Source organism: Crotalus tigris, unplaced genomic scaffold (genome assembly GCF_016545835.1).
Source record: "Crotalus tigris isolate CLP2741 ecotype Arizona unplaced genomic scaffold, ASM1654583v1 scf7180000017903.3850313, whole genome shotgun sequence".
Classification (NCBI taxonomy): Eukaryota; Metazoa; Chordata; class Lepidosauria; order Squamata; family Viperidae; genus Crotalus; species Crotalus tigris.
In genome coordinates, this window is record NW_024096713.1 from 3,749,010 (window position 1) to 3,776,205 (window position 27,196).

Here is a 27,196-nt window from a genome sequence, read left to right on the forward strand (position 1 = left end):
TAGAGTTACATAGTGAATGATTTCTTGTCAAAAAGGCAAAGAATTTTAAAAACTTTTTTAAAATCACAGTTTAAATTTTTCTGAAGCTTAAGAAGGCCCAATGCAGTAACAATACAGTAACAAAAAAAGATATTTTTTGTTTGTGAGTGGTATAGAAAAACATTAATTAGATATTCAGCTTGTACATATATATGTATAAATTAGCATCTATTCATTGCTGAAACGGCAATAGTTTTTCCCATAACTGAATATTAACTGTGTGAAGAAAGTTTCTGGATAAAAGAATGAAAAATGCAGCAGAAAAAGTAAGAGGGAATTTTAAAAATTGAAATACTAACACAGGGGTTGTCAAGAGTACTTTTTGTTAAACCTTTGCTACACCCATACTTAATATTTTAATTAAATTAAATATTTTAAAAATAAAAATAATATATTGGTAAGATTTGTTCTCTAAGCCAACTATTATGAAAACTGGATGCAGAATGGAGAATTCGTAAAGGCAGCTTCATTGCACATAGTATCTTTGAATCAAGCCCCATCATTTCTGAGTTAAGTCTGTTTGCTTGGAAATAGCCATTCTCTGCATATTTTATAATTCCCCAGGGAAACCACAGTTTTCATTTTAATTCACTGCTTAGATTGGCTAGTTCATATTTACTTAATGTTTTAGCATTTTGAAATCAAATACAACAATTAAAAGAAAAACAGTATTTTTCACCACTGGTAAAGGCTAGAGAGCTCTCTAATATGCAAGCTGTCCATTTATTCTTTAGTTAAACTTTGATCTGGAAAGGTATAATTTAGACCATTAACAATTTGTTTTAAAAAAATGCAGCCATGTATCACTAAAAGGTTATACATAAAATCATCTTGCAGGTGTAATTTCTCATAAATAAAATCACAAAAGTATATAGCATATAGGTAAGTATAATAAATAAAATATAAATAAATAACAAATAATTTTGAGATTAGAATTCCTGCTTTTATGCTTTTGATTCTTAGAGTTTACACATGAATTACATTTAGACCTGATCTTATACCTCATTAATGAACCTATATAAATTGAATTATGAATGTTAATTTAACACAAGGTAGAGATATTAAACACAAAAGAATATCACAGTACTGCACAGTTCAAAAATGATTCAGAAGAAAAGCTTTGGAACTTATGCAAGGAACGCACCATCCTATTTTCATTAAAGCAGCCCCTCCTTTTTCAGGCATCTCCATGAGCCTCAGAAAAGGTGTGGCTGCTTTAAGGGACACATTAACTGGAATGAATAGCCTGAAAAATGAGGGGTTGCTTTAATGAATAGCAATGAGGTACTATGTTCACAAATGGTCTGAAGCCATTCTTCTGAATCATTTTCCAAGCATGCATAATCCTATTAAATGTAATTACTTAATTAAAGTTTAATCAAAGTTCAATCAAATTAAGTTTTGGTTCAGTCCCCACCTATTTCATGTTCCTTGCCTGCCTACATTTTGGAATGCAGCCTCCAGCATTTCATTCAAAGACAAAACATAGCCCTCAGCCTTGCCCCATCCCCCCCCCCCCAGTTATGCAATTCTATAGTATAGAAAAAGTTTCCTGGAGAAGTTATGGGTATTAATAGGCATCTCTTATGAATACTTTTAGACAAATGTTTATGCCCCAGGACAAATATAATAGGAACTATATCAGTGAATTCTTAAGTGCATCCCTTCCAAATTCATTTTTTCTACATTTACTGTTTTCTTGTTCTCCAGTGTCTACTTTATACTGTTTTTAAACAGCATTATGCTAGTGATAGGACGTCAAAAGATCTGAAAGAAGGCATATTTGCTTAATATGAACAGACTCTTCACCCATTCCATATAGCTTAACAAAGTAATGTAACAAGGCTCTGCCTGGTTCATGGGCTTTCTTTTATGAGCTTCAAAATTACTTCTCAGTTGTTCCTGCCACAAAAAAAGGAGTTACACAGCCTGTTCTTAATTGAAATATTTGGTGCCTGCTGATATGTTCAAACACATCCACCAAATCTAGATTATTCACTGGCAATTAAAGCTATTAAGTCAGCAGACAGACAGTAGGCTATTTCATTGTGATTTGACAAAGCCAGCTGTCTTGCTCTCTCCTTCTATATGACAGCACTGTAATTAACGGTAATCAAATATGATTTGGACTAGGTGTTGCCTGCCTGCATTCATAGCCAGAAAGGTATCCTGTCACTTGCATAACATGGACAAAGGAGATTATGGAAAAGTTGCACAAGGAAAACACCAAGAAATGGGTAGTGGGGAAGATATTATTTCTTCACAGTATGTTTATCAGGCAGGTTGTATCTTGTACATTAGAGAATTCAGAATAAACCAAAAGTTTAATTTGGTAAGTTAGAGTTAAATGAAAACAATTAAGTTAAATTACAAAAGGCTGATCAAGTAACATTATGAAATGTACTAATAAGCGTAATTATTCTTAGCACACATATTCACTGCTTCAGAAGCATCTATAACCTCCATTAACATTAATGGGAGCTCTCCTCATGCATCAGGCACAGACTGGAACCTAATAGGGCATTACAGCTTCCAAGTGCTGTATAAACATGAACTAATTAGTTCTCATAACCATGCTGCATGGTGGGTGAATAGGGATGTATTAAAATACACATCAAAAAAGTCTCACTATCAGGGAGTACTGGAAATTTGCTCTGTGACAAGAACCAGTTAAAGAATTGCTCTAGCACCTAGATTGAGCTATATTTTGCAGTCAAATTGAGAGGCCAACTGAAGGAAAATAACATTAATGTTGCTACTGGGATGCTTTGTGACCACAAGTTTTTTTTGTTGTTGTTGTTGTTCATATGTTCTTGATCAGCCTGAAGGTGAACATCAATTGTTAAAAGATTAGGTTGGGCTTTATGGTTGTGAACCTCCACTGCATGGAAGAAGTGAAATTTCTTTTTTTCCCTGAACAAAAATCACTCATTCCCAAGCTGCCATACTGTTTAAATGACTATAGGATTTAGTATTTGAAACAGAAATCAAATAACTTAAATGAAAAATGGTGTGTCAACAATATAAATTTATTTCAGAAAATTTAGTTGATAATCTTTTGCAATCAAAGAGAAAAGAAATGAGAGCTTTCTGCCTGCTTTTGCAGGACATATTTAAAATGCTGAATACTTTTAAACAAGTTTATATGATAGATTACATGAGTTGTTATGGCTTGTAGGTGAAGCTTTCCTTGGCATCTTAAGCATTGTTAGTCTACAATGTCAAAAAATAAGGAGCTTGACAGCACCTTTTCTGACTAACAAAAATATCAGTTATATCAGTCTCTATGAAATGACTGCAGCTCACAAATGCTTATGGCTTAATAAATTTTAACATTTTAGTCAGAAAAGGTGCTGCCAGACCCCTTCCTGAATTTTGGCATCTTAGTCATGTCAGAAGAGCTGCCACAGATCTTTCTTCCTAAGGGGGCCTGTCTCTCCCCATCCCGCATTTTCTGACAGTGGAAAATATTTTGTTCAGACAAGACTTTGATTACATGTTCCTATGTTACCCGTTCTTGTTAGTTTAGGTGCCTCTGTTTTTATCATCTCTTTAAACTATGTTATTTTTGTTGCAGATTTCCTGCTATGGAAAGACAAGCATAATACTACATCATCATCATCATCATCACTAGAATGATTGCAAAATTTAAGTCCTTCCCCCATTATTTAGGGAGACATATAAATCTAGCAAATAAACAGAATATTTTCTCTTTAATCTAGTTCCGTGATAGCAAACCTATGGCATGCGTGCCACAGGTGGCACACAGAGCCCTCTCTGTGGGCACGCACACCATCGCCCCACTCCTAAGCCTTCAGCTGGGTTTTATAAAACCTTTTCGCTTTAGGCCTCTGCTGCCGTGTGCAAAAAAAAAAAAAAGGTTCAACCAATCAATCTCAACTTCTCGCGGGAAAAAAGAAGATCTCGCAAAGTTGGAATTGATTGAACTTTTTAGTTCCACCCAGTCTGCTGTTACCATCACACCCACCCAAATGGCCACGCTCACCCGGCACTCGATGATACATGTGGGTTTTGGGTTGCAGTTTAGGCATTTGGTCTCTAAAAGGTTCGCCATCACTGATCTAGTCCTTTTAATCAAGTAATTAAAAATGTGTAAATTGCTCTTTTCATTTTTTCTTGCATCAATAAAAACCTATGTTAACACTGCCCCAAGTACAATGTCTAAGCATGACCTTTATGGAACATATAAGGCTGGGGTCTTCAAACATGGCCCTTTTATGACTTGTGGACTTCAACTCCAAGAATTCCTCAGCTAGGCATGCTGGCTGAGGAATTCTGAGAGTTGAAGACCACAAGTCATAAAAGGGCCAAGTTTGAAGACCCCTGATATAAGGTGATGGTTACAATATTTGTCCAAAGTAGTTACAATTTATTTTGCTCTCCTGCTATAGCTTTCTTCAGTTCAAGATACCATATGCATTAGTGTAGAGCAGACAACTTCTGGACCTGTCTAAAAAATGCTTATGCAAAAGTGTGCTCAAGCCAATTGTCTGTTCCTTCATTTTAAAAGTTAGACAATGTTCTGTTCTCTTTAGAAACATAACTGATTAACTTATGCCTTGATTACTTTTTGGTAATCATCTGGATAATTCATTCTACATTGAAATGTTAATGTTTATGGTGATCCTTGGAATGCCCTTAACCTGTCAACTCTGAAACTACCCATTTCATCAACTTTTTCTTGGAAGTTAAAGTATTGTCTCTTTACTTTCCTATTGTCTTTGCTGGAATCATCACAGATTCCTTCATCCAATTCCATCTTAGTATGTGACGCCATAAATGATGTCATTGGTTTAGATTAGAACAGTGGTTCTCAACCTTTTTAATGCCGCGACCCCCAACCGGTCGTAAGTCGAGGACTACTCAACCGGTCGTAAGTCGAGGACTACTCAACTGGTGCAGCACCGTTTGCAGAATGGGACTTTTGGCGGGCTCAGCAGGGCAGAGACAGCCTGGACAATTCCTATTGGCTTTTGAAAGCCAATAGAATTAGACTCTATTCAAGAGAGTCTATTCTATTGGCTTTCAAAAGCCAATAGAATAAAAGGGAGTAGCACAGCTAAGGAAAAGGGGAAAAAAATGGCGGACTGCGTCATTTGGCGACCCCCGTGAAATGATTGTTCAACCCCAAATGGGGTCCCGACCCACAGGTTGAGAACCACTGGATTAGAACTTATGAATCATGTACTGGCTAGACAGTTTAGATGTTGACACAAATGTTTTTTTTAAAAGTATAGGAGTAATAAAGAACTAGATCTATCATGGGTCTAGGACCTGTAGGCTCCCACCATTGGCTGCACCAACTTGACCTCCAGCCACCCACCTCAGCCCATTCACAGCTAGCTTTCTTCCTCCGCTGCCCCTCCCCTGGCCATTCTCTATGGCCACTGGGCCTCTGGCCCTCCACCCTTTGTTCTGTCCATTCACCCAGGCCTTTGGGTGCAAGGGACAAATATCCCCCAGCCAGTGGGGTGGCAATAGAAACACTGGTGTTGCAGGGTAAGCGTGCGATTGAAGATGGGCGGGATGATCGCAGGAGCTACATAAAATGCAAGATTTTTTTTAAAGTGTTGCAGCTGCTCTGCAAGTTTTTTTTTAAAGGAGCTGCATTTTCCAACCAAGTGGGTGGCCCCAGAGCATAGTCCTGACAGGTCATGCAGAGGGGGATGGGGCTTCAGTTATAAAAAGGTGTGAGGGGGCAGACAGGCAAGAGTATGTTGGAGTGACTAGAAAGGGAGGGAGGGGCTTTGCTGAGACAGCTTGGCTCACAACTCATCCAGCTTCAACAGAATGAAAGGGGGGAGGAAGAGCAAGCCCAGCACGGCTTCAGGCATTGGGGGGGGGCGCAGCAGGTGAACGGCGATGGTGTAAGGCTTCTGGAGTTAGCATCTCCCTGAACCTGCTGCTCTATTATGCATGGCCCACCCAGTTGCCGCTCCCAGCCCCATGGAAGGCTGCAAGAAATCCCTATCCCAGCTTCTCTTGTCTCTCTCATTCTTTTCGTCCCCTGCCTCTATGTCTTCCTCCCTCACCGCCCCTCTTGCAGCGTTTTGTGCTGATTTTTTTTCAGTCTCTTTTATTTTCCTTTTGAACAAAGCCTAAGGGTAGTTCAAAAATGTGAAAAAAATAAGTAAATAATCTATGATGAATGGGAATCTCTGACAGCTATTGACGGGCAAAAAAGTACAGTAATCTAGTTTGATAAGGAATTGATAACTTTGTTCTCCACTTTTTTATTTCAGTGTATGTGGATACACACAAATGGTTATATTTGGGTGAAAGAAGGAGAATGTACGGCAGTATTTATGGATTCAGTCAGCCAGGTGCCTGATATAGCCCTCAAGAACATACATATTTTCCATTCCTGCAATATTGGGCATTACTTCTTCTGCACTATTTTAATAGTTATCAGAATATGCAAAGCTAAATAGATATTGACTGCAGCAGGCTACAATATGAAGAACATACTTCTCTATTTTTATAAAACCTTTTAATGAAATAATCACAGAATGAAAGAAAGCTGTGTTACTTGCCCAATATACTTTTTATAAATATTTTTATAAACAAAAAAACAATTGTAGACACCAAATCTGCAGGCCAAAAACCTCTATACATTAATAGTAATTTAACTGATCTGTCACTGTATACAGTATTAAAACAGGGGAGGAGTACTGCTAGTTAAAAAAAGTCTACAAAGAAAAATACAAAGAAGTAGTAGTTTTAGCAATATTCTATTTTCTATTAAGAATACCAATTTATCCTTAAACATAATTCAAATTTTGGCAGAATAGTTTAGATTAGAACAGCTATCTCTTTAATGTTTAAAATTCAAATCTACTTCTTCAGTTCTACAAAGGGATGTTTAAAGGGTATCATGAAGATTGAGAAGGAGAACATTGTGTATTTTGTCATACTGTGCATTTTGTCTAATAATAACTAAGCAGCAATTGACATATTTTGATTATTTGTCCCATTAGTACATCCATCTAAGTTGCACGTAATTTCGATTAGATCTAGTCTAAATAAATGGAAGTTCGGCCAGTCAGCTTTTAGATCAGACTTTCCCATAGTAATGCACTTACTTGAACAAAACCACATGTGTTTGATATTCTACTCTTGCCCTTCTATATTATTATTTTATTTACAAGCTAATCTCAGCACTTCGATTTTTTTTACTTCTTAAGAATAAAGTTTTCTAAAATTAGATCACTACTATAATTTATAGTATAACCATATAAGAAATATACCTCAGTATATTTCAGAACATTGAAAGCATCTTATCTATCTGGATCTGGAGGAAATAAGGGAAAAATTAGACCCCAATCTCATCAAGAGGAGAGAAGAATCAAAATATGCTAATAATCTGCAATATTTACAATAAGTGATTTAATTCTTTAACTCATCCACCTCATTCTAGGGCAGGGGTAGGCAACCCAAAACACTCAAAGAGCCACTTGGACCCATTTCCCAACAAAAACAAAACACCGGGAGCCGCAAAACCCTTTTGATATCTAAAATTTTTATTTATTTATTTATGAGACTTATATACCGCTTTAACTCTCTAAGCGGTGTACACCAGTAAGCAATGTATATATATATATATTTACATTGCCCCCAACAATAACACTGCATATATCCTGTTTTACCTTTATTATAGGTGTGTGTGTGTGTGTGTGTGTTTGTTTGTTTGTGTGTGTGTATGTATGTGTGTGTATACACACACACACACACACACACATTAAAAATAAAAGTAAAAATATGACTCTTGGGAATATCCATACTATTAAAACAATGATCACCAAGAGAATGCTTTAATGCTTTAAGAGAATAAAATTACATACACACACAGGTAAAAAAAGGATATATGCAGTGTTATCTTCATTTTAGATGTCAAAAGGGTCTCTCTCTCTCTGTCTCTCTCCCTCCCTCCCTCTCTATCTGCCCTTGGTCTGCCACTCCTCTTCCCCCACTCTCTTTCTTTCTTTCTCTCTCTCTCTCTCTCTCTCTCTCCCTCCCTCCCTCCCTCTCTCTTTCCCTTTCTCCCCCCCCCTCCTATCTGCTGCTCACCTGGCAAACTTCAAGTTGTTGCCCAACAAGCTCAGGGGTAAGCAACCTTGGGTCTTTTATGACTCATGGACTTCAACTCCCAGAATGCCTGAGTCAGCCTAGCTGGGCTAGCTAGCTCTCTCCTGCCCTTCCTGCTTCCTGCTTCCTACAGAGACGCAGCAAAGGGAGGAGCTCCGCCCAGTAAGCTTTTTAGCTCCTCGGAGAACACTGTGAGTGCACTCTCTTTTACACACACACACACACACACAGAGAGAGAGAGAGAGAGACAGAGAGAGAGAGAGAAGCAGGGAAGCGCAATTGCCTCTCTGTGTCTCTCTCTCTCTCTCTGCAAAGGCAGAAGAGGCTGGGAGCCACAGGGAAGGCTCAAAGAGCCGCATGCGGCTCCGGAGCCGCAGGTTGCCGACCCGTGTTCTAGGGATATATATTAATATGAATTAATAAATATTCATATTAAGTTAAAAATTAGTGCCTAGATTATATCAAAAAGATATTATCTAAATAAAGATTGCTTCTAAAATATAGTCTTTTTCCACTAATTTGGAGACCAATTTGAAATATCTATAATCTCAAAATGGAATTATCAGAAAAAGATTGCCACAGTTTAAACTTGCTTTATTTCCTGAAAAAGCAATATGTACTAATGTTTTCATAAAAGCTCATGTTTCCACCTGACCTTTGTGCTCAAACAGAATGTTCCATAAATGTTTCCCAGAATCATTCCAAGACTTTTTCTGTGTTTGGCATTGATCAGTATTATGCATTCACATTAGAAGAGCATACCTGAACCAGTACTCCAGTGGCTCCCAAACTTTTCTATACCCCACATCCCTAGAACGCTTCTGATATATACTCGCACCCTTTACAAAAGTTCAAAATAACGGCAACGAATTAGGCACATACATTATAATTTTGAAAACCCAAGATTTTGTACCCCATGGAATATCGTCTCGCACCCCTAGGGGGTGAAAACACCCCCGGTTGGGAACCCCTACAGTACTCTGTCACATTGAACTTGATAAACATAGATAGTTTACAATCAGGATACAAGAGTAGTGAGAGCCAGTTTGGTGTCATAGTTAAGGCATCATGCTAGAAACCAGGAGATTGTAAGTTCTAGTTCCAACTTAGACACAAAGCCTGCTGGACCAATTAATTTTTTTCTCAGGAGGCAATGGCAAGCCTGATTATGCCACCTGGCGGGGTCCAGGAGGAGGGCCTTCTTTGCTGTTGTTCCTGCCCTCTGTTGTTCTTGCCCCCCAATGTGAGGTTGGTCCCAACCCGCCTATCTTTTCATAAGGGCCTAACATGGCTTTGCCAGTCGGCTTGAGGATCCAGTGGGGGAACAGCGTAATGGAGGTGATTGATTGAGTAATAACAGATTCCCCCACTCCATCCATGTCTTTGGTTTTAATGTTTGTTTTTAACTTTTTATGTTTTAGCTTTTCAATATCTGTAAATTACCAGAGTTACCCTACAGTAAGATGAGCAGCCAATACATTTTATAAATAAATAAGCCACTTCTCAAAAACCTTGTCAAGAAAACCATAGGGGCTTGTCCAAGCAGTCTCTGAAAATCATCTTTGATTGAACTAAAAGAAAAAAAGGATAATAGTCTGTTTTACTACTGCTCTCCAGCCACTAGTATTTAAGATATATGCTACCTTTGATTCAGTAAGTAGTAAAAAACTATCAAGACTGGAAATCACAGATAACTTTATCTTCCATGATAAAACATTTTAAAACCACCTATATTTCCACATCTGATGGTAATTAATTCCATACAATGTATTTACATAAAACTCTGCATTACTGAAAACAAGTCAGAAGTGTTCAGCAACTCAAACACTGTATTAAAGACAATTGAGATGGATTTTACTAGAAAAACACAATATAATATACAAGAACTCCTTTGAATTGTAGGATTTCCATTAACGAAATAGCATGACACTTGACTCCAATTAGTGACACATTATTTAACAATAACTCAAATTAAAAATACTATATTTTTCACTGTTGGGAAATAGGAAAGAAGATGAAGAAGAAAAAATATATATTTTGGCAAATCATGTTCCACCAGTCTTTTTTAAAAACTTAATTTAGGCTAGACCAGGGGTAGGCAACCCAAAACACTCAAAGAGCCACTTGGACCCATTTCCCACCAAAAACAAAACACCGGGAGCCGCAAAACCCTTTTGATATCTAAAATGAAGATAACACTGCATAAATCCTGTTTTACACCTTTATTAAAGTGACATGAAAGTAAGTTAGCAGATCTTTAGCAGCTGCCAAACCTGTTTATTATAGTGTAGTGTATGTGAGTCATTACTAGAAAAATTATAGCTAAAAGGTAAGAGGCGGACCTATGTGTGAAATATGTCTAGCAAACTAATCTGATGATCAGCTCAAGCAAAGCCAGTCTGCTTCATGACACTGTTAGTAGATTTTTGCCATTAACATCAGCTAAAACAATAAAACCAAGAACAAACAAAATGTCTCCTCCATGCCCTTTCCACAAATTATAATAATTGCCAAAGTCAACAGAGGTGTAGGATTGAAATAGATTACTTTCAATATAGTTTGACACGACCATATGCATCGTCTCAACTAGTATTTTCAATTACTAGCTGTTCAACATCCATCTGTATGCAAAACTGCATTATTCTACCACCTCTGTGCCCTTAAACAATTATATTCCTGTTCTTGTTAGTGGGTAATAGAACTAGATCCTTACTAAGTTGTCTTATATCAAGTCTGAACATCAGAACAATGTTTCCTAACTGGGCACTCTGTAGGTATGTTGCAGTTAAATGACCATGGTTGTGTTATTCTGGAAGTTGAACTTTCAACTTATCTGGAAGTTGTTTTAAGCAGTTGTACTTTTCTGCATTTGTTAAATATTGAACCTGGGTGCCTGAAATGACCTAGTATGACCAGTGCATTGTATTTTAATTTGTAATTCCTATGTACATATTGAACTTCAGATGAAATTTTAAAGTAACCCACATATTGAATGAATACTAAAGCATAGTAATCTTAGTAATCTTAACGCCTTATCGATTTTCATTACTGTTCTTATAACATAATCTTGTAGAGTGTTTCAGAACCCAGAAAACTGCACACAGTTACAGAGGAAGGGCAACTATGGGAAAGGAAGACTAGGAAGAGTAAAAATGATATTGGCTTTTCAATATCTATGCTGGAAGACAACAGTGCCTATGGACAGGCTTTGCTTTTGGGGCAAGACAGGGCTTTTTAGCCAGACCTGCTTCTCTCAGATAATAATCTTGGCTCTTGGAATTGTTGAGTAGCAGTTATCTATGCATCAATACGAGGGCTTCATCTACACTTTAAATTGTAAATAACTTGTAAATGTATTGCTGTTTCCACTTTATTGTACAGCTTCTATTCCTTTACTCCAGAGATAGGTTCAGTTTGGATTGTGGATGTCATGAAGATGTATTGGATGCTGTTAAATTTGTGAGTAGTTTGAACAGCAAGTTTTCTTTATTCATTCACCAACAAACAGCAACAGCAAAAATGGCCCGCAGGACTTTTATAGTGTTCTTCCAAAGGCCAGCATCAGTCAATGAATGCAAGGCTGTTTTCTGGTCCCGGGAAGCCTTGTGGTTTGCCCGGGACTCTTTGCAACATTTCTGAGCCTGCTGAATACTTTAGCAGGCCCAGGACATAACACCCCTCCCCCCTAGATAAAACAATAAGTACCCTTATTGTTATAGCAGCACACATACATGCGTTCAATTGGCAGGTTGATGTTGTTGTTATACATTATGCCTGCACACAGGCAGACCACTCCTACATTTTTTTAATATGTACAAGAATACAATCACAATGCTTAATACCTTGAGGTGTAGCACCCCTTCATTGTTCTGCAATTTGAAGAACTAGTGAGATTCCCTTATCCTTGACAGAAACCTCACATAGTCTTTAAGATGTTTAGGTGGACCCTTGTCCCGCTGTGACCTTCTTATGGCCAGTGTGTGTGCCTGGCCTGCCAGCTCACCTGCCAAGCTAGGCAGACCAGGACTTTGGTGCTCCAAAGACCCAGGTGACCCACCCAGCTGCTGACTGGCTGGATCCTCTAAATCCAAGCCAGGGTTCCTTGGGGGGGTGGAAGTCCCCAAGTCCAGTGGTGGGATGGAATTCCCCAAGTCCACAATGGACTCCTCTTGGGAGCACTGTCCCTCGAGCCCAAGACCAGCAGCTTGAGTGACCTGAGTGGCTGATGTGCCCCAATAACCCATGGCCCCTGTGTATGTGCCAGAGGTGCCAGAGTCAGGAGCTGCCTCCATGGCAAACCCCTTTTCTGGAAACTCCCTGTCTGGAGCAATAGCTGAACTGTGCGAATGCCCCCTTTCTGCCACTGGAACATGTGCGGCAGCGTGTAAAGAACTGCTAGAGCGCGAAGACTGTCGTCCAGAATTGTGATTATGGTCCTCCTCCCCCCTGAGAGCAGAGCCAGGAGTGGAAGTGTTGCTGGGAAGCCTCCGGCGCAGTTGGTCTATGTGACATCGGATAACATGCCCATCGTCCAAGGCCACTTCATATGACAGCGGCCCAGAGACCTTGCATACCACTGCTGTGACCCAGAAATGTCCAGGTCCATAGTTCCTTGCCCAGACCGGATTGCCCACCTGTATCTCCTAGGTGCCCATGGCTGTGACACCTGTGAAGCCACCCGGTCTGGGTGCGACCTGTCCACTTTTGTGATGAGGCGGCGACCCCAACGGAGTTCTGCTGGGCTCTTTCCTGTGGCTGTGCAAGGTGTGGTGCATTGTGAAAGAAGGAAATCAGCTAACCTGTGATGCCAGCTGCCATAAGTGATTCTCTTGAGAGCATCTTTGGTAGGACACACCATCCTCTCTGCCTGGCCATTGGAAGATGGATGAAATGGTGCTGAAGTTGCATGCCAGATCAAGTTGGCCTGTAGAAAAGCCAGAAACTCAGAAGAAGTAAATTGGGGGCCATTGTCTGAGACCAGGACATCGGGAAGTCCATGGGAGGTGAAGATTCCTCTCAACACCTGGATGATCCTAGCAGTAGTAGTGGAGGAAACAGGCACAACCTCTAGCCACTTGGAACGGCTGTCAACGAGGAGAAGGAAGAATTGCCCCTGAAAGGGCCCAGCGTAATCTATATGTACCCTTTACCAAGGGACTGTGTTTCCTCCCACCTGTATGCAGGGGCCTGAGGCATTTCAGGCCTGGACTGTTGGCACATTGGCACCCATGAACTTGGGCCTCAATCTCTTTATCGAGCCCAGGCCACCAGAGATGGCTATGCGCAAGCGCTTTCATCTGGACTATGCCTGGATGTTCCTCATGCAGAAAGAGCAAGACTCTAGTCCTCAATGAGGCTGGGATGACTACCCTGCTACCCCATAAAAGGCACCCTTTGAAAATGGAAAGCTCATGCTTCCTTTGCCAGAAGCTTTGAAACTCAGTACCTGGACATGCGCCAGGCCATCCTGACAACACCCATGTCAGCACACGTGTAAGTGTGTGATCAGTGGCAGTTTCTGCAGCCACGTCCCTAGCATTGAGGGGAGATTCAGGCAACTCCTGAATGGAGAGGATGTGAATAGCAGGGGCAGGATCAGCCTTTATCTTTTGTAGAAGTAATCTGCTGAGGCCATCTGCATGACCCATTTCTTTCCCAGGTTTGTAAATCAGTGTATAGTCATATGCTGACAGGAAAATTGACCATTTCAGCATTCTAGGATATATTATGTGAGGGGTTTGCTTGTTTGTGGTAAACAAACCCAGCAGAGGCTTATAGTCTGTATAGACCGTGAAGTGGCAGCCATATAAGAAATCATGAAATTTCTTTATGCCAGCCACTATGGCCAAGGCTTCTCTGTCAATCTGGGGGTAATTACGCTCTGCAGATGATAGAGTCCTTGAAGAGTAGGTCATAGGGACTTGTGTCCCATCAGCTTTCAGGTGACTAAGTACTGCTCCCATCCCATAAGGGGATGCATCACATGCGATGCACACTGGCAATTGCTCATTGAAATGCGCTAAGGCCGCATTTGAAGAGAGCAAGGCCTTAACTTCATTGAAACTCCTTTCATGGACCTTTGTCCACTGCCATGGAGCCTGTTTATCCAAGAGCCGGTATAACGGCTCAGCCACTGCAGCCTTGTGTGGAAGGAATGCATGATAAAAGTTTAAGAGTCCCAGAAAAGCCTGAAGTTCGCTTTTGGACTTGGGACTTGAGGCCTGCTGAATTGCTTGGAGCTTGGATTCAGCAGGATGGATGCTCTGAGCATCAATTCTGAAGCCTAAGAATTCAGTGGAAGTGACTCCAATTTTACATTTATCTTGCTCCAGCTTCAGACCCGCTTGGCGAAAATGAAGCAAGACAGCCCTTAATCTTTCAGCTAAGTTTAGAGATGACTTCCCGGCAATGAGGACATTATTGAAGTAGGGACAGACCCCAGGAATACCATGGAGCATACGCTCCATTACACTTTGGAAGATACCAGGGGCCCCATTAACTCCAAACTGCAATCTTTTGACCTTAAGTGCTCCTCGGTGTGTTACAATTGTTTGAGCCTCAGATGTTGCCTCATCAACTGTTGGTAGGCCTGTGCCAAATCAAATTTTTGCAAAAATCTGCCCCCTCTTAAGGGAGGCCAGAATGTGGCTCAACACAGACACTGGATATGCATGCTGTTGCAGCGCTTTGTTCAGTGTACATTTATAGTCCGCACAAATTTGGACTTCTCCATTAGCCTTTAGAGACATTACAATGGGGGTTTCCCATGGACTAGAGTGCATAGGTTCTAAGATGCCCTGCTGGAGCAGCTTGTCCAGCTCTGCATCAATTTTGCTTTTGAGAGCAAAAGGCATCCTTCTAGGCTTAATCCTAATGGGTGTGATAGCTGGGTCTAAGCGTAAGGCAATGGGAAGCCCCTTGTATGAGCCACGCTCTGTGGTAAACACATCAGCAAACTCCTTACAGACTTCTTCAAGGCCTGACGTTTGCAGGCTGTGAAGCCCAGTCACTTGGATTCCAAGGGCCTTGAACCAATCGAATCCAATGAGACTCGTGTGATCACCCCCAACTACCACCACATCTAGTAGGCCTTCAAAAGCCCTATGCTGCACCTTGAGTGTGGCCTCCCCCTTCATGCTGACTCTGGAATTCTGGAAGTCAGTGAGAATTAAGTTCGATGACCTGAGTTTTACTCGTAGGCCACTACTGCTGCAAATCCTTTTGAAGGTGTCATGAGAAATGATCGATAGAGCGGACCCTGTGTCCAAATTCATTGACAAGGGAACCCCCTGCAACTTCACATCAATGTGAAGCTTTTTTGAAGTGGCTTATGTGTTCCTGTCCTTAAAATGCTCCTGTGCGACTTGCAGAAACCCACCCTGTGTTGGCTGGAGACCCTGGTACCTTTCTGAAGCAATTCTTCCTGAGGCCAGACCTTCTGGTGACCCAAACAGACGGACCCAATGTGGCCTTGCCTGCCACATGCCTGGCAAATGGCAGAGCGGAATCTGCAGTCAACGCGCTTGTGGCGTCCTCCACACCCGAAACACTGAGGAAATGCTGGGGCCTTGTCTGGACACTCCTTCGGCCTTCTCTCCGCTGACTGGTGCAGCCTATCCACCTCCTCTTCAGGATCCTGTTCTGGATCTTCTCGAGCGATCTCTTGATGGACGGTAATGGTGGCTGAAGGATTTCTGGCAAGCTGCAAGGCCTTCATAGCACCGCCCGCTGCTTCTTCAGCTGCAACCTCTCTCAAGGCGTCTTGGAACAAAACATCTTTCTTGGCGAAGATCTTCTGCTGCAGCTCACGACTTCTTAGGCCACAAACGAAACGATCCCACAGTCTCTCTTCCAGATCCCTGAATTCACAAGGCCTCGCTGCTTGCCTTTAGGCAGCAATAAAGTCTGCAGCAAACTCACCAGGCCTCTGGTCCCTCTGCTTGAACGCGTGTCGCCAAGCAATCACTGAAAGTCTAGGTTGGAAACGTTCTTTCAGGATCTTCTTTAAATCTGCATAAGACACTGACTCCAAAAGCGCCAGGGCCACCAGATTCTCTGCTATGTCAAATGTTTCTTGTCCACAAACACGCAGCAGGGTAGCTGCTTTAAGGCCGTCTTCTCTTATCTGATTTACTCTGAAGTAATTCTCCATCTACGTCAAGAATGAGTTCCAGTGTTCTAGGTGGGAAATATAAAAGTCTGACAACCGGCCTATCTTAGACATCTTAGCCTTCTGCAACCCTCGTCAACACCTTCACTGCAAACCTTTTGTTGGAAAAGGGTACTTCTGCTGAGCTCACCTCCCGATCCTGTACTGGCAGGCAGAGTCGCGATTCTGGACAACGAACTTTCCCCAGGACTTCAGAATTCCCTTGGTGAGTCCTATCTTCTTCTGTTGGTAATCTTGCTTGCAGCGATCCCACCTTTGTCGCCACTGTTAAATTCTGGACGCTGAACTTTCCCCAGGGCTTCAGAATTCCCTTGTTGTTGTTGTTGTTGTTGTTAATTGCGAAGTCGTGTCCGACCCATCGCAACCCCATGGACAACGTTCCTCCAGGTCTTCCTGTCCTCTACCATCTTCTGGAGTCCATTTAAATTCTCACCTACTGCTTCAGTGACTCCATCCAGCCATCTCATTCTCTGTCGTCCCCTTCTTCTATTGCCCTTAATCTTTCCCAGCATTAGGCCCTTTTCCAGTGAGTCCTTCCTTCTCATTAGGTGGCCAAAGTATTTGAGTTTCAACTTCAGGATCTGGCCTTCTAAAGAGCAGTCGGGGTTGATCTCTTCTAGGACTGACCGGTTTGAACGCCTTGCAGTCCAAGGGACTCGCAGGAGTCTTCTCCAGCACCATAGTTCAAAGGCCTCAATTCTTTGGCGCTCAGCCTTTCTTATGGTCCAACTTTCACAGCCATACATTGCAACTGGGAAAACCATGGCCTGGACTATACGCACTTTTGTTGGCAGGGTGATGTCTCTGCTTTTTAGTATGCTGTCTAGATTTGCCATAGCTTTCCTCCCCAGGAGCAAGCGTCTTTTAATTTCTTGGCTGCAGTCCCCATCTGAGGTGATCTTGGAGCCCAGAAAAATAAAATCTGTCACTACCTCCATTTCTTCCCCATCTATTTGCCAGGAATTGAGAGGGCCGGATGCCATGATTTTGGTTTTCTTAATGTTGAGTTTCAAGCCAACTTTTGCACTCTCCTTCTTCACCCGCATCAAGAGGCTCTTTAGTTCCTCTTCACTTTCTGCCATTAGAGTGGTATCATCTGCATATCTTAGGTTGTTGATATTTCTCCCGGCAATCTTAATTCCAACTTTTGATTCATCTAGCCCTGCCTTTCTCATGATGTGCTCTGCATATAAGTTAAATAGGCAGGGCGACAGTATACAGCCTTGCCGGACTCCTTTTCCAATTTTGAACCAATCAGTGGTTCCGTGTCCAGTTCTCACTGTTGCTTCTTGACCCGCATATAGGTTTCTCAAGAGACAAATGAGATGGTCTGGTACTCCCATCTCTTTAAGAACTTGCCACAATTTGTTGTGATCCACACAATCAAAGGCTTTTGCATAGTCAATGAAGCAGAAGTAGATGTTTTTCTGGAACTCCCTAGCTTTCTCCATGATCCAGCGTATGTTGGCAATTTGATCTCTAGTTCCTCTGCCTCTTCGAAATCCTGCCTGTACTTCTGGTAGTTCTCGATCCACATACTGCTGGAGTCTAGCTTGTAGGATTTTAAGCATAACTTTACTAGCATGTGAAATGAGTGCAATGGTGCGATAGTTTGAACATTCTTTGGCATTGCCTTTCTTTGGAATTGGAATGTAAACTGACCTTTTCCAATCCTGTGGCCACTGTTGAGTTTTCCAAATTTGCTGGCAAATTGAGTGTAGCACTTTTACTGCATCGTCTTTTAAGATTTTGAATAGCTCAGCTGGAATACTGTCACCTCCACTAGCTTTGTTGTTGCTCAGATTTTCTAAGGCCCATTTCACTTCACATTCTAGGATGTCTGGTTCGAGGTCAGTGACCATCTCATTGTGGTTATCTGGGATGTTAAGCTCATTCTTGTATAGTTCTTCTGTGTAGTTTTGCCATCTCTTCTTAATCTCTTCTGCCTCTGTTAGGTCTCTGCCATTTTGGTCCTTTATCATGCCCATCTTTGCATGAAACGTTCCCTTCATATCTCCAATTTTCTTGAAGAGATCTCTGGTCCTCCCTATTCTGTTGTTTTCTTCTATTTCTTTGCACTGTTCATTTAAGAAGGCATTCTTATCTCTTCTAGCTACTCTCTGGAATTCTGCATTCAATTGGGTGTATCTTTCTCTTTCTCCTTTGCCTTTCGCTTCCCTTCTTTCCTCAGCTATTTGCAAAGCTTCCTCAGACAGCCATTTTGCTTTCTTGCATTTCTTTTTCTTTGGGATGGTTTTAGTTGCTACCTCTTGTACAATGTTGCGAACTTCCATCCATAGTTCTTCAGGCACTCTGTCTATCAGATCTAATTCCTTAAATCTATTTGTAAACTCTACTGTATATTCATCAGGAATATGATTTAGTTCATACCTGAGTGGCCTAGTGCTTTTCCCTACTTTTTTCAATTTAAGCCTAAATTTTGCAACGAGAATCTCATGATCTGAGCCACAGTCAGCTCCTGGTCTTGTTTTTACTGACTGTATAGAGCTTCTCCATCTTTGGCTGCAGAGCACATAGTCAATCTGATTTCTATATTGACCGTCTGGTGATGTCCATGTGTAGAGCCGTCTCTTGGGTTGTTGGAAAAGAGTGTTTGTTATGACCATCGTATTCTCTTGACAAAATTCTATTAGCCTGTGCCCTGCTTCATTTTGTAGTCCAAGGCCAAACTTGCCTGTTATTCCGGTTATCTTTTGGCTTCCTACCTTAGCATTCCAATCCCCCATGATGATAAGGACATCATTTTTTGGTGTTAATTCTATAAGGTGCTGTAGGGCTTCATAAAACTGGTTAATTTCATCCTCTTCAGCACCAGTGGTTGGAGCATAGATTTGGACTATTGTGATATTGAATGATTTGCCTTGGATTCGAATTGAGATCATTCTGTCATTTTGGGGATTGTATCCCAGTATTGTTCAGTCTTGTCATCTCTTTTTTGACTACGTCTAGCTGTTAAATTTGCGAGTAATTTGAATAGCAAGTCTTTTTTATTCATTCACCAACAAACAGCAACAGCAAAAATGGCGCACAAGCCTTTTATAGTGTTCTTCCAAAGGCCAGCATCAGCCAATGAATGCAAGGCTGTTTTCGCGCCTTGCGCATGCGCACAAGGCTGGAAACAGCCAGTCTGGTCCTGGGCAGTCTTGTGGTTTTCCCGGGACCCTTTGCATCATTTCTGAGCCTGCTGAATGCTTCAGCAAGCCCAGGACATAACAGATGCCATGATTGTTATAACTAATAATAAATCAACCATTTATCAAAAGGCAAACTTTGGGGGTGGCTCTCCCTCTCTAGCTCCTCTGCTTGCCTTTGTCCTTTTCTAGGTGGGGACTGAATTTCCCAACAATGCATTGCACTACAGTGACTCACTTTTTAATTTTCCCACAGGGCCTTTAGAAAAATTTTTAAAAACCAGAAGTTTATAGCAGTAAAAATGAAACTAAAAGTTAGTCTGTTTAAGAAAAATATTTTTTTAGTCAGATGGAACAGGAACAATCTGGGGTTTCTAATGGAAGAATCTGCAGGATCAAGAAAAGCAGGGCACTTTTGTTTTGTAGCATGGTTTCCCTGGCCAAATCAATGGACAATGGCTGCTCTTACTATTTACTTGTATTAAAATACTATGTTTCCAGTCAATGGGAAAGGGGAAATATTGTGCCATTCACAAAATTAAGAATTCTTGAATAGGAAATAACAGTAAGTGTCATAGAAGTAGTTAGTTGCAGGGTGGATTTGATTTAAATCACATTGATTTAAATCACGATTTAAATCATGATTTAAATCACTAGTAAAAAGGCTTGATTTAAATCAACCCAATTAAAATTGTAATTTTTAAAGAGCAATTGTCATCTCTGTCCCGCAGTGGCTCCTCCTCTGACCCGCTGTTGATTCACCGATAGTCCCATTCATTTTAATGGGACAGCTGATGATGTGGCAGTGACACTACAAGGTGAGGGACGTGGCGGGCAGCAGGTGAGTGGATACCCACTAACCAGGTGCTGCCATGATGGATCTGAAATGACAGGTGCTCTTTAAATGTAAGGACTCATTTTGCTGTTGTTAGAATTTTTAATATTATTATTTGCAAACAAAATGAAGGTTTCCTATTTAGAATAATAAGCTGTCAAGTTAGTAAAACAGCGTTATCAGAACCGATTTTATGTTAATAGGTTAATCTCACATAGTTGGAGAAGTACCCAACTTCTTTTATTTAATTAAAACACTTAGAGCTTGGTACAGATGCATTTCTCTTCAAACAATCATACAGTTTGCAGCGTACATAGATTTGCAAAACAAAGGGATAAAGGAATATTCCTGAACTTTGTTTTATGATCTATCTCATGGTTACTGTAAAATTGTGTGAATGCATCAATGCAGTGCATGTTATCTCAGCTTACAGAGCCTGGATTCATTGAATGAGTTTACCAAACATGTAAATATTGCAAAATATACAGCCTCATGCTACATATATTTCATGCTGAATAAACTAAATCATTAATGTATCTTAAATAGAAAACTATATTTACATAGATTTTTACTCCAAAAGCATTTTATTAAAATAAATTTAATTTAAATAAAAAAAATCTGATTTAAATAAAAAAATCTGATTTTTTTTTAAATCATCGATTATTATCCACCCTGGTTAGTCATGATGGGGTCTCCTTCTGTCAGGGGTGAACAACCAAAACTATATGAGCAGAATTCAAGCTGACTACTTTATTATGTTCTGCCTATAACAGAGAAATCTCCCCAGTCTGGCAGCCTAATCCAAGGAATTTAATGTGGTCAATCCCAGCTCTTCTGCAGTTGCAGTGACTTCAGGCTATCTATGTGCTTGTTCCCTCCTTCCTGCCCGGTTGGGTGATTCCCAACACCATATAGTATATATGTTCAAGGGTAGTAGACAGCTCTTTGATCAGTTAAATTGGCAATTTATGTTAAGATTGATTGAAGAAATGAATTTTGGAGATAAAATTTTACAGGCTTTTCGAGGTATTTATCAAAGACAATCAGCACAACTTATAGTCAATGGAGGTTTATCTGAGGTATTGAAAAGGGGATTAGACAGGGTTGCCCATTGTCTCCTTTGTTGTTTGTTTTAACGTTGGAAATTTTGTTGATAAAAATTCGTGAATCACCCAAAATAAAGGGGATAGAGATTAATAAAAATGATTATAAATTAAGGGCTTTTGCAGATGACTTGGTTGTTACTTTGTCTCAACCAACTCATTCTGTAGTGGAGTTGCTACAATTGATAAATCAATTTGGACAAGTTTCTGGTTTTAAAGTTAATAATAATAAAACTAAAATATTACCAAAAAATATGACTAATTTGGATAAGGATACCTTGGTTAGATTGACAGGTTTTGAAGTTGTAAAAAAGGTTAAATATTTGGGGGTATTTTTATCTGCTTCTAATGTAAAATTGTGTAAAAATAATTATGAAAAGTTGTGGTTTAAAATACAGAAAGATTTGAATGATTGGAAAAAATTGCAATTATCTTTGTTGGGGAGAATTGCTGCGGTTAAAATGAATGTTTTGCCAAAGTTTCAAATGATACCTATTTTAAAGAAAGAGGTAAATTTAGAAGAATGGCAGAAAGGTATTAATAAATTTATTTGGGCGGGGAAAAAACCAAGAGTAAAACTTAAAATCGTACAAGATGTTCGAGAGAGAGGTGGACTCAAGGTACCGAATTTGAAACTGTACTATGATGCGGTGGTTTTAACACTGATTAGTGATTGGATTAATCTAACAAATGTAAATATACTCTTTTTGGAGGGATGGGATTTATTATATGGATGGCATGCCTACTTAATATATAATAAAAAGGTGGATAGGGTTTTTAAGTCTCATATTTTAAGAATTTCTTTATTGCGAGTTTGGAAGAAATATTTCAGAATAGATTCTAGAATTCCATTGTGGGCAATTCCAGGGCATGTAATAGAAGGAACAAGAAAAGGAGTGAAGATGGACAGCATTTCTTATAAATAATTACTTAATTGGGATGGGAAAAATTGGCAATTAAAATCTATGGATGAATTATCACAAGAAAATATTAATTATTATTGGTTTCAGTATAAACAATTATTAGAAAGATGGAGGATAGATCAAAAAGTGGGTTTGGTCAGGGAGGATGTGAATCTGTTGAAACAAATTAAAGATCAAAGTCGAACTCATATAAAAAGAATTTATGGTGTTTTAGTGGAATTGGATTCAAAAACAGAATTAGTTAAAGATTGTATGGTTAAATGGGCTCAAAATTTTGAAGAGCCGATTTTATTAGATACATGGGAGATAATTTGGGTGAGGAATGTTAAATTTACGCAAGCTCAAAATTTACGAGAAAATTTTTATAAAATGTTTTATAGGTAGCACCTTGATCCACAAAAGATGTCTCGTATGTATCCAAATCTGCAGCCTAAATGTTGGAGATGTGGTTGTTTGGATGCAACGTACTATCATATTTGGTGGTCATGTAAAAATATAAAGGCTTTTTGGATTAAGATTTGGTGGAACATTCAAAAAATTTTTAACAGAAGGATAAAATTCACACCACAATTGTTTTTGTTAGGCATTATTGTTGATTGTGATGATAAAGAAATTATTTTAATGTTGAATTTAATTACAGCGGCAAGGCTGCTGATAGGGCAATACTGGAAGAAGGAGTTTTTGCCTACTTTAGAGGAATGGTTTCTTAAAGTTTCTTATTTATCTGAAATGGCAAAAATTTCGGCTTATTTGAAAGATCAATCGCAAGAGAAATATTTTTTGGTGTGGAAAAGATGGGTGAATTTTATACAGCATAAATATGAGATTAAAAAGTAGTATTTAGCTTTTGAATAATTTGTGTTTAAGGTAACGATTAGAACTGTTGTTTTGCTTTGTTTTTATATATTGGAGTTAAAGTATTTAAAAATTTTGTTCTTTGAATGTATTTATAATTGTTTGATGTTTATTTAAGTTGTAAGGTTTTTTTCTAGTTTTTATTAACCTTGTATTCAGCTCTGGGAAGGAGGGGGGAGGGTGAAGGGGGTGAAGGGGGTGGAGTGGGAGAGGGGGATTATTTTATTGTAAAACTGTAAAAATTTTCAATAAAAAAAGGGTAGTAGACAGCTATCTGTTAGGTATACTTAAACTGGATTTTCACATTGAGCAGAGTTCAACTCAGTGGCCTTTAAGATTCTAATATGTAAGGTGACCAACTGTCCTCTTTTAGGGAGGACAGTCCTCCTTTTGTAAGTTCTGTCCTCCCTCAAAAAAGTGTCCTCCTTCATGTCCTCCTTTTCGATATTTGAAGACTAATCTGCAGGGCTTTTTTTTCCCTCATAGAACACTCAGAATGGTGTTCCGGCACCTTTTTTTGATGTTTTTTTTTCCCAACTTTTGCATGAGCTGTGCTACTCCCACTATTGGCTTTCGAAAGCCAATAGGAATTGCTGCTGAGCGCACCAAAACACCCGGCTGGCAAACTTTGCACATGCAAGTTGTCTGTATTATTGTTGCAATAAATAAAATGTTTCTTTTATTTACGATATTTTTTTCTTTAATTTATTTGTGTCCTCCTTTTCATTGTAAAAAAGTTGGTCACCTTACTAATATGTCTCCAACTGATTCCGATATAGCTAAGAGGCTTCCATGTTTTTTTCTCAGGCATTTGAACAGGTTTCACAGATGGCTCTTTGTTGGCAGAAGTGAATACTGAAATATTGCAGTTCATCCATCTGAATTCCTCATCCAAGCCAGTGTTCTAGCATCTGTACATAAGGAGTTTAACAGGAAACAGAACCTAGTAAGGATAGTGATTAATAAAAGAGAAGATTTTAAGGGAAAAGAGAAAGGGGATAATGTTGATTCCTCCCTTCGATTTGCTTTTTTGAAATAATCTTGCCTGTCTTGTGTGTGAATATTCCTCTAATGCTTTTTTATTTAGAATCCATTATTTTGTTATTTTTCTGAAATAAAGCTAATTAAGATACCTATGATAAAACTAAAGGAACCAATACTCTGTTATTAACTTGTAAATACAAGTTTCACTATTGCTGGAAAATATATAACTTGGCTAATCATTAAGTATCTCAATAATGCTTCCTAGTGAACTTCATATAAAATTGTATAGTATCAAATATTTTTTTAACAAAATCAATTTCCAAAACTATAAAATAAAGTTTTTATTGTCCCCCTTTGTGTAATGTGGAGAAATGCAAAAACATTTTCATATTATTTACTTAATCAATTCATATAGCTTCTTATAATTATGCCTCTGAGTAGTGCTGATAAGATTAAAACTTCGAAGTTCAGAATGGAGTAATGGTGTCCAAGGAAATCCAGCTCAAGGTAAACCCAGCTCAAACTTTAACAAGCACAAAATCAGAACAACAGGCTTACCTAACTTGCAGATATCCTGTCTGAGGGAACATTCAAGGATTCTTTAGGAATCTTCAAAAATTCACAAAATGCTAGTAGAGTCAAAGCCCCTGATAATCTTAGGGAAATATTTTTCCAGTGCATACTTTCTGGGTTCAGCCAGATGGCACTGCATAATTAATTGGACCTGTTGAATCTAGTGGGACAGGCAGAAACACTTGTTTCTGTTCCATTAGTAATGCAGTTCTACAAATAGTCTTATGACTACTTTTGAGGAAAAAAAGCCACAAAAAAAAAGAAAGAGGGCTTGAAAGTCTGTGTTTAGAACACATATTACTTAAAATGTCCATCTTTCAGCAAATGTCTGCTTGCTCCATATATTACGTTAGCCTAGTAAAAAAAACACTGCAATTCTGATTATTTATCCACCTTTGTTGATAAAAAAATGTGTTACTCAGATGAAACTGCTTTATCACATTTGCCTCCAGTTGCTGTTTTTCCATACAGATTTAACCACTTCTGTTAATGCTGCTGGCAAGCATTTCAGAGACTATTCAAATGCATCTAGATCCATTTCCTATGACAGTGGCAGAAGAGAGGATGTCCTCTCTATAGAACACTTTTAGTTTAATTGATTTTCAAGTTGTCCTTGAAACAACCATTTTGATGCCCGCTCTATGAGTCTACAAATATGACTTAGATGAGGAAATTGAAGGGGAACTCATCAAATTTCCAATGACACCAAACTGGCAGGAGTAGCCAACATCACAGGAGACCGACTAAGGATCCAAAAAGATCTTGACAAACTTGAACAATGGGCCCTATCGAACAAAATGAGTTTCAAGTAAAGTTTTACATTTAGGCAGGAAAAATCAAAGATACAAATACAGATTGGGCAAGACCTGGCTTAAAAACAGTAACTGTTAAGAGGCACCTTGGAGTCCTAGTGGACGATCACTTAACCAGGCCTGGAGACTAAAACATATGAAGAACAGCTGCAGGACTTGGGTTTGGCTAGTCTAAAGAAAAGAAGAAATAGGGGAGACATGATAGCAATATTTCAGTATTTGAGGGGCTGCTACAAAGAAGAGGGGGTCACATTATTCACCAAAGCACCAGAGGGCAGGACAAGAAACAATGGTTGGAAACTGATCAAAGAGAGAAGCAACCTGGAATTAAGGAGAGAGAAACTTCCTGACAGTGAGAACAATTAACCAGTGGTATAGCTTGCCCCCAAAAATCATGGGTGCTCCATCACTGGAGATTTTTAAAAAGAGGCTAGACAGTCACTTGTCTGAGATGGTATAGGTTCTCCTGCTTGAACAGGGGGCTGGACTAGAAGACCTCCAAGGTCTTTTCCAGATTCTATTCTATTCTATTCTATTCTATTCTATTCTATTCTATTCTATTCTATTCTATTCTATTCTATTCCAGACCTTTTTATCTGATCTTATTCCATCCTATATTTTTTTTACTACAGAAATCCAATCTTGTCAAGGATTCAAACATCTACACTTTGTGATTGTGGGTCTTGTATTTTAAAGGGTACAGGGTAAAGTAGTCTTTAATCAATTAATAGCTATTAGCAGGAAAAAAAACCAGTGATTCCCAACTAACTTCTCAAGTTTCACCCTTACTCCCCCCCCCCAACAGCTCTTCTTTGTCAAGCTCGTGTCTTCATGATAATTTTTTCATTAATTCTCATTGTCATTCCCAGAACTTTTTTTAATAAGGTACAGTTAGGGTTAACTCACCAACAGCTGGATAATAAAATATCCACTGGATGAAAAGGGGGGGGGGGAGAGAGAAAGCAGCTAAAGCAAAAGTCAGCACAAGAACTTTGTTGAGAAAAATGGAAAGAAATAGAGGAAAGGAAGCAATCATTCAAAACAGTGATGTCTCTATGGCAATATGTTAAAGACCTAAAGAATGCCCAGCAGGCAAAATCTGGAGGTGGGGGTGGGGAGGAGGAGGCACAAAACCCACAAAGTGCATCTCCCAATAAACAGTATAAAGAGGAAAAGGGGAGGTCTGCTGAAAAGAGGCTGGGCTAGAGACACGAGAGCTGAGTCAGCTGCAGACAACAAGCTCTGAGCTCTTTAGCTGAGTAAATGAGAGGCTGCAGGAGGGTTTTCCCTGGGCCCTGGCATGATTGATTCCACTAATGATGGGGCTTTGTGACTTTTCACTAGCTAGTAATAGCTGCCTGAATAGGTCTAGGAAGGAGCTTGCTGTGCGAATAAATGAGTAATGACCTGCAAAGCCCTCCCCCATCTTGGTGGAACTCAGGACAATGCAAGCTTTGCTCTCCCTTGGCTCAGGGCTGTTTTACACATCCCTGCCATTGGGATGAATGAAAGAGCCATGTGTTTAAAGACATCCTTTTCCCCTTGGGAATAAGCCTGCTTCGTGTGGTTCAAGAAGAGCACAGGCAGTGTATGACTGGCTCTTTTACGGACAAGTAATAGCCATAATCATAGTAGGAATTTGAC

General features: G+C 39.6%; 1 protein-coding gene across 1 annotated transcript in view; it reads right to left on the reverse strand.

Moving 5' to 3' along the window:
- LOC120308358 (mastermind-like protein 3) overlaps positions 1-16,297 on the reverse strand; it is a 191,535-nt gene extending 175,238 nt beyond the window's left edge. The window contains exon 1 of the mRNA XM_039344313.1: positions 16,066-16,297. Coding sequence (XP_039200247.1) covers positions 16,066-16,297 — 232 coding nt within the window. The remainder of the gene's footprint in view (positions 1-16,065) is intronic.
- Between the last annotated feature and the right edge of the window lie 10,899 nt (positions 16,298-27,196).